General features: G+C 50.9%; 1 protein-coding gene across 1 annotated transcript; it reads right to left on the reverse strand.

Moving 5' to 3' along the window:
* Positions 1-1,033: 1,033 nt before the first annotated feature.
* LOC120849857 lies at positions 1,034-1,991 on the reverse strand. Its single transcript, XM_040222112.1, has 2 exons — positions 1,298-1,991; positions 1,034-1,200 (listed from the first exon to the last, which is right to left on the reverse strand). The coding sequence occupies exons 1-2, from the start codon at positions 1,989-1,991 to the stop codon at positions 1,034-1,036; spliced, it is 861 nt and encodes a 286-aa protein (XP_040078046.1).
* Between the last annotated feature and the right edge of the window lie 5,970 nt (positions 1,992-7,961).

The raw sequence follows: 7,961 nt of genomic DNA on the forward strand, positions 1-7,961 counted from the left end.
ACGTTCTGGCGTACTTTTACAGTATGCGTCTGGTTCCGTACCAGACCAAGTTCTGGCGTGAACAAGTGCTCGAACTCCGTGAACCCAGGAGGCAGCTTTGATGTGTCCCGTGCTGGCGGGTTTGAAGAAGACCTTGAACTGGTGACAACTGGTTGTTTCACCTCTGTAGACTCGATGTCCACGACGTCTGTGCCTGTAGATGAGAATCGTGGAGCGTTGATACTTGAAAGTACTGGTCGCGATGGTCCGTCGCCATGAACGGTTGGTACCCTTGAATTCTGCCAGCGGAAGTGGACACCCGGTTGTAGTGAAGACGATTCGTTGCCTGGGGCATACGGTTGACTTGATCCGAAACCACTGGACTGCTGTGACGACACGGTGAACGGAGTCCTCCGGGAGTCGTCGGCCGGTCTCACAGGGTGACTTGCTGCTGGTCCTTGGACAGCTGCATCAACGTAGGAACATTCAAATTCCGCGCCTGACATGGTCATCTTCAATTCTCGTACTCCATCAATGCCAAGTAGTGGTCTCCCGCCCCGAATAACGTAGAACTCTAATGGCGCTTCTTTATTTCTGAACTTGACTTGAGCAAGGAAGCAACCTAATACTGGAATTGGCTGATGCATGTAGTGCATGAGACGTCTTCGTGGTCGCTGTAGACGTATATTCCGAGCTCTGTTAATTTGCTGGAAGATCTTCTCATTTAAAATGGAGACATGCGATCCCGTGTCAATGAGGAGATTGAGAGGAACTCCATTTACCTTGACATCTGCGATGAACTGGTTGTACTGGCTGTGATCCTCAGCCTGCGGTTCCAGAGACCGAACTGGGATGTCGTCCGTGGTAACGTTGTAGTTGTACGCTGATGCTGCTGCTGACGAATCAGGCCTCCATGGACGTCTGGAGAGTTGTCGTCGTCCTAGGCTTGAGGCTGGATGACGACGGCGATCACCGTCCACGGCTGGTGGTGGTGCACGGCTGCGACAAACTATCGCAAAGTGTCCCATCTTACCGCACATGTAACACTGTGCGCTCAATGCAGGACAATGTTCTCTTGAGTGGGTTCCCCGACCACAAAACCAGCAGGAGGTGTTTGGCTGTGGTCCGTACCTCGCGGGAGGCAGGTCACGACGTTGCATGTGACTCTGTCGTCCCGATGGGCGAGATGCATGAGCTGAAGCAGGATGTCCTCGATGGAACCTTGGTGCAGACGTGGTCGGCTCATATGACCATGCCGGAAAACCTGCACTCTGCATAGCTGAATGTTCGTCTCTCGGGAAAACCGGAGATTGCCGACTTTCGTGACTGGTCACTTGTGCGCGTTCGGTGTTGGGCACCGCAACATACTGCACCGGGGCAGTGGAATTAGGGGCGTCAGGCACCGCTCGACGAGACTGATGATACTGTTGAGATGTAAGCGCTAACTGCTCAAACTGGAGGGCCAACTGTACGGCGCGATCTAGTGTTGGCACTTGTGTGTCCACACACTCTCTTAAGATCCGGTCTTGGACACGACGGGAGTCCAAACCATCGAGGAATAAGTCACACATACGTTCGTCTGACTGCTCTTGGAATGCACAAAGGTCATACTGACGGCGCAGTGCCGCGAGATACTCGGTGACACTTTCACCGGGCTGTTGTACGCGACTGCGTAACTTCTTACGTTCCAGCGCGAGCGAGCCGGAGAACACAAAATGCTTTTCTACCGCCGTCATGAACGTGTCGAATTCATCATGAAGCTCTGTAGCAGGAAGATTTGTTAACCCAAAAGCAGCCACTACACGTTGCCCTTCGACTCCCAGCAACGAAAACAAGAGCTGTTTCTTTCTTCTGGGCTCTACTTGCTCAAGACCCGACGCTCCTAAGAATGACAGGAACGTTTCCTTCCATGCGGGCCATGCCTGCGGTGGCGATCCAGCGACTGCAAGGAATGGTGCAGGTGGAGGTAATGCCGCAGACTGTATGACTGTAATGTGCTGTGTGTTTTCCATTATGTAACTGCAGGTATAAGGAGTATTTCAAAGTCTGTTTCCGAAGATGACGAAAGAAACAAAAAAAATTGCTCAAATGCCAGTGAGGAGCATGTATACTCAAGGCGAGTTTCAACCCAAGATGGAATCGTGTCCGGGACACCAAAAAGAATTATGACCTCGCGTGAGCTTTTGTGCGCAACGTACAGAGAGATTGTCACGTGCAGCACACTTTCGAATGACCGTTGACAACTTATTATCAACGACTTTGAACCTCACCAGGTTGACTGACGAAACCGATGGTGAGCAATCACACCGTTATGCAAAAGACGTGTGACGTACGTCGCGCGTTCACAACGTGTGGACACGGTCACAACCGACAAGGTTGAATTTCAAAGAGACAAGACTACAAGTCCGTAAGTGAATGTAGGTAAACGGCTGTAAAAGACTCGGGTAGCCTTGTGCGGCGTACTGTATTAATACACCGAATCTTTTCAGGCGTAAACCTCTGTATGGTGTTTCAAGTCTACGTCAAAGTGCAAAAGCTGTAAATGGTACGCTTGCACGAGCGGGACACAACTGCCTCAAAACCCAACTAGGTGAACGAAATCCCGTCACGAAACACTATTTACGATAACAGGAACCTGCTCACACTAGTTCATAATGTAGAGACGTTCTCGAAAGAATGAAGTTTCGGGCTATGGTACTGCAGTGAAGACGAGAACACCGGTCGGAAATGCAAACCACAAAACAGCTGGAACATAACGACCTAGGTGTTCGATCGAGTCGGATTCATAATCCTTCAAGCGAAAGATTTCGATTTGCAATGTCACAAATCCGAAAATCCGAAATTCAATACTTCGTCCTTTTCTTCCTTCAATACGAGGGGTTAACCGCCATGTTGCGAGAATCGGGAAGGCCGGCCGCCATGACTGCCATTTTGTTTTCGTTCGTTCGTTCGTTCGAACAAGGCTTCTTGGCGAGGGCCCAATCCCGGCAAACCGCGTCCGCGAACAACACTTGACAATCGTTGTGTTCACAGGGAACCAACCCACAAAAAGAAGAATCAGGACCGCGATAGTCACCGGGCGCCTATGCCAGTAATTATCCTTCGGAACAGCGACCTCAACCGAAACATAGAAAGATAACCTCGTCGCCAAAATTATGTTATGTTTTAGGGGGGGTACACGCGACGATCCCCCCTGGTCCAGCTACATGTCAAGGACGAGGGTGGCCGGCAAGGGCGCAACTCACCGGGCTGCCCAACGGGGCCCCATGACGCAAGCCGGGCCGGAGGTCGGATCGTCGGATCAAAGAGGCATGTCGTCGGGTCAACGTTCGGGCCAATCTCTGAGCGAGCTCCTCGAGCCGCCCCAAGCAAGCTCCTCGAGCCGCCCCATTTATTTACACACTCCCGTAGATGTCGCTATTTTGCAACACTACATTCAGTTTCAAATAACGTTTTCACGACTCACATGGTTTTCACGAAATCAAGTTTAGAAAAGTTAGGGTGTGATATCTAGATTCTGCGAAGTGGGTCAGGCAATTAAATGAGACGACGAGTGTCCCGGACGTGCTAGAATATTTGCCAGTGCAGAATTGTGCCTGCCAGCCCCCGGGGGGGGGGGGGGGGGGGGGGGGGGGGGGGGGTCTTTAACCTGCATCACGCAGTAGTGATTGCACGAACACACTGTTTTACGAGACTCATCCAGTTCGAAAGGCCAGGGGCGAGCAGGAGGTTGAGGCTCAGAAAAACCTTGAAGCGACCTGGCAAACTACCTCGCCACCCCTTGCACGCTGGTAGTAATCCGATCCGGTGAAGTTTATAATTGTCCTGGAGGTTTATTTTCTGGGACGGAGGATTCGCCTCGCAAAAGCACAAAAGCCGACACAACTCGAGGTCGAGGAGCGTTCTACCATACAAGTGGCGTCGGAAGAGGAAAAACGGGGGGAAAGAGGGTAGCGGGGGGGGGGGGGGGGGGGGGGGGGGAGAAGGGGGCTTTAGCCTCCTTTTCCCCCTTGCAGGTATTTCGAACTGTTAAAGAAAACAATACGGGGAAAGAGGGCGTGGTCCAGCTTATTTGAATCTGAAATTATCTATGCATATGTATAGCTACTGTCGCTCTTCACTGCATAAAAGGTTGCGTAGATGGTCATTGTTAGAAACTCGTTGTCAGAAGGCACTGCTCGTCACATGCTTAGTGGTTCGGAAGTTCAAAGCTGTCTTTTCGACCTAAACACCTGTGCCGATAGTAACAAAAAAAAAAACAAAAAAAAAAAATAATAAATGCGGGAATAAAAAGCAGGAAAAAAAAAAAAACTATCAAGAATTCGTCGGAAGTGTTCTATTCTTGCATATTCAGAGGTTCAGAACTTCGAAACAAGTTTCTTTTACCAAAATGTGTACAGGCTAAAAGAAACACGTCCCAAGAACGTGAAGCGAAAAAAAAAGTTTTCTTTTAATGACGTGCTGAACTTGAACACTATTAGAAATCTTCTCCCATGAGTTAATTTATTCCTTAACGTGAAAAAAACAATAAATATATTATTTCGTATTCTGCAGATGGCAATGATATGTACTGTCTGTGGTGTTAATTTAAATGCGATACCTCAAACAACTTAGACGAAAATAAATATCAAGTTTAGGTTATAATTGCATGCAGATACATGTTTGGACATTTCTTCGAAACTCACGTTGAATAACAATAATCACATCTTAAGACGGCACTTACCTAGGCTATACATAGATCATTCTTAAAAAAAGTATAACATATCTACCGTAAATAGCTCCGGCTGCAGCGTGCTTCAAATCTGGCACAAACGATAATCGTCAAAAACCCGTCGTCCTTCCTCGCCCCTTCGGGGATTTATTTCTTTAAACCTAAGCATGCCAGAACATTGAAATAAACGACATTGTCTTTCGTAAGGAACGCAGCACCGCGTGTAAAAGTTCGAGAAAAAAAAATTACGAATGTACCCCACTACTTGAAATCAAATGAAACCGTCCGCCGGTCTTTCGAAGTTCGACGAACGTCGAACTTTTACCCTAAAAGTTCGAAGTTCGTCGAACTTCTGACTTTGCAGAATCCGAAAGTTCGAAACTTTTCGAATTCTCTTGATAAATAAGTTCGAAAGTTCGATATTCATCGAATGTTTTGGTCAGTCAAGTTCGAAAGTTCGACAAGCATCGAACCTTGCAGCGCAATAAATTCGAAAGTTCGAAAACGATCGATTTTTTAGCGTAATAAGTTCGACGGTTCGAAAAGCGTCGAACTTCTTAGCTTAACAAGTTCGAAAATTCTACCTCCGTCGAATTTTACGATATAGATAATTCGAAAAATCGAAATCTTTCGAACCTTTCGAACCGCTTGATTCGATCATCGAAACTTCGATTCGAAAAAAGTTCGCGGCATCCCTACTCCAAACAGAGAAAATAAAGACTTTTGACTTGACTTGACTCTAGTGTTTTCCACCCCCATCCCCCACCACGCGGATGACGGGGGACCGAGCGGAGTTTCCTTGCCGCGTGCGGGGAGATGCTCCGAAAGTCCGTCCCGGGGGTTCCTGCCCTTCTTCCCTCTCATGTAGGGATACGAGGGCAAGGGAAGAGAGAGACACATTTTGGGGGGACGCCCCGACAAGTGTGCGGGCCGAAATCCAGTTTGAACTTGGGAGACATGCAACAACAGCAGCAACTTGAGGACGGTGCTGGACGGGGGCCGCGAGCATCGACGGCCTGGCCTTCGTGGAGGGGGCAATGGAGACCCTCCTGGAAGCGGCGCCCCTACGGCCGTGACCCGGATTCCCGCCAAAACGGTGTCCACGGGGTCCGGGAGCAACCCCGGTCAGCGGCTCCTTCCCCCCAAAGCACCGCCCAGCGCCACACGTCCGCAGACTCACGCCGAGACGGGCGCCACGGGGTCTGGGAGCGACCCCGGTCAGCGGCTTCCTCCAGGGCCGCCTCGGGGACTCCATCACAGTCATCCTTGCACACCCCCCCTCCTGGGGCTGGGGCGGCCCCGCTCCCCGCCATCAAATCGACCCGCCACGTCGCAACATGGACGTGGCAGCAAGGGACCGGGCCTGACCGGGCCGCCGCACGGCTTCGTCTCTTGGCGGCCCACACCGGGGGTCCCGGCCGACAAGCTGCCCCCGCTCTTTCGGGGCCGCACGGTCCAGGACGCGGACCTTGAGGCCCAGGGCGCCTCTGGCGCCTCCATGACGCCGGACCCTGCGGCGGTGTACTGTGAGGGCTGCAGGGGAAGTCCACGACGACAGTAAAATTCATCGGAGCTGGGTCCGGGTGCCCGAGGTGGTTCCCCCGCCTGCCCCGCCTGAGCTGGACGCCGCCCTCGATCAGCCTGGAGCCGTGGACGCCGTGCTGTCGTACATGGCGCGACGGCCGGAGTTCGCGGCCACCATCTTGGACGGCAGCCTCTTCAGGATGCCAGTGGACCCGGTGGACGTGGCCACAGTGGACGTGGCGATGGACGGTTTCAGTGAAGAGGCGGCACCCTCAGCACCAGCGCCGAGCCCGGAAGAGGAGCGGCAGCTCACGGAGGAACTTATGCAGTTTTAAAACGGGAGCCCCGGGCGACGGCGAACTCAAGAGTGTGTTTCCTTTCTATTTTTATAATGTATTATGTATTCAGGATTATTGTATTATGTATGATGGATTATTATATATCTTTTAATGTATTTTGTAGTCTTATGTTTTCTCTGTGCTCGTCATTTTGGGGGGGAATGAGAGCCGGCATCCCTTGTTCTAAAGGGATGCTCAAGATCTTGAGCAGGGGGGAATTGTGGGAGCCACCCCCTCCACTTCCCCGATTAGGCCCCATGGCCGCGGGAAAAGCACTCCGAGCTGTCCAACAGTCAGTCGGAGCGCCCCGTTTCGTGCCTCGGAGGAGCAGCCATCTTGCCTGCTTACCCTCGCATCGCATGCCTCCCCCCATGCCCCCACACCTTCCGGGGACACGCGAAACGTCCCCCTGGCGGTTGGTTCTTGGTGCCGGGGCTGAGGCCACCAGCACAGAGAGGAAGAGAGAGGGGTGTAGCCCGAAACAACCCATTCCCGTTTGGACCCATCCCGTTCTGACCCATTCCCGAAACAAGCTTCCCGTTTGAACCCGTCCCGTTCTGACCCATTCCCGAAACGCCCTTCCCGTTTGAACCCGTCCCGTTTCGACCCATTCCCGAAACGCCCTTCCCGTTTGAACCTGTCCCGTTTCAACCTGTTCCTAAAACGCCCTTCATATTTGAACCCAAGTCAAATCAAATCAAAATGCTTTATTTTTCTCGATTTGGAGAGGAAAGACAGAGAAAAAAGCAACATAACAGTTTCTTGACAGGTCTCCACCCGTAGCCAAGACATGTTTTACGTTAGAATTCGTCCCGTTAGAATACCTTCAGACAAGCTTCAACGAAATATATTTCTACTTGAACCTCTTAAAATGTTTCTTTCAAGATGGTCCCCAAAATGTGTAACTACTAAATGGAGTATGTACACTGCGCGACAACGTTACCACGAACACGATGTTGGCGATTTTTAGAATTTTACTTCGAAATGGTATTAGAAGGTACCTCCACATTTTACCGCTTATGTTAGTGGCCCACATGAGCACTTTCAAACACACTAATAATAGTGATGGCAGTCTTCCGATTTTTTTTAGACAAATGGCTAAAACCAACAATTGCTTGTTCGCGCTAACGGTTTCGCGTTCTGTACAATAACCGGGAGCTTTCATAGACAGTTTTCGACGTCACGCGACGCTCCTCCACAACTTGCTGCGATAGCCGGAAGTCTACAGTCAAGGCCGTCGGCCCGCAGGCGCAGTAGCGGCTTCTTCGTTGCGGAGGGCTTAGCGAAAGGGGAAACGCGGTCTACGAAAATTCCCTAATAAAGTCTTAGAGTAACGCAGGCAAGCACTACGAGTAAGCAAAAATTAGCGTTGCCCAAGTTTTTATACTGCGACGCTATTTTTAGGCTAC

This window comes from Ixodes scapularis, unplaced genomic scaffold (assembly GCF_016920785.2).
Source record: "Ixodes scapularis isolate PalLabHiFi unplaced genomic scaffold, ASM1692078v2 PGA_scaffold13__105_contigs__length_92229423, whole genome shotgun sequence".
Lineage (NCBI taxonomy): Eukaryota > Metazoa > Arthropoda > Arachnida > Ixodida > Ixodidae > Ixodes > Ixodes scapularis.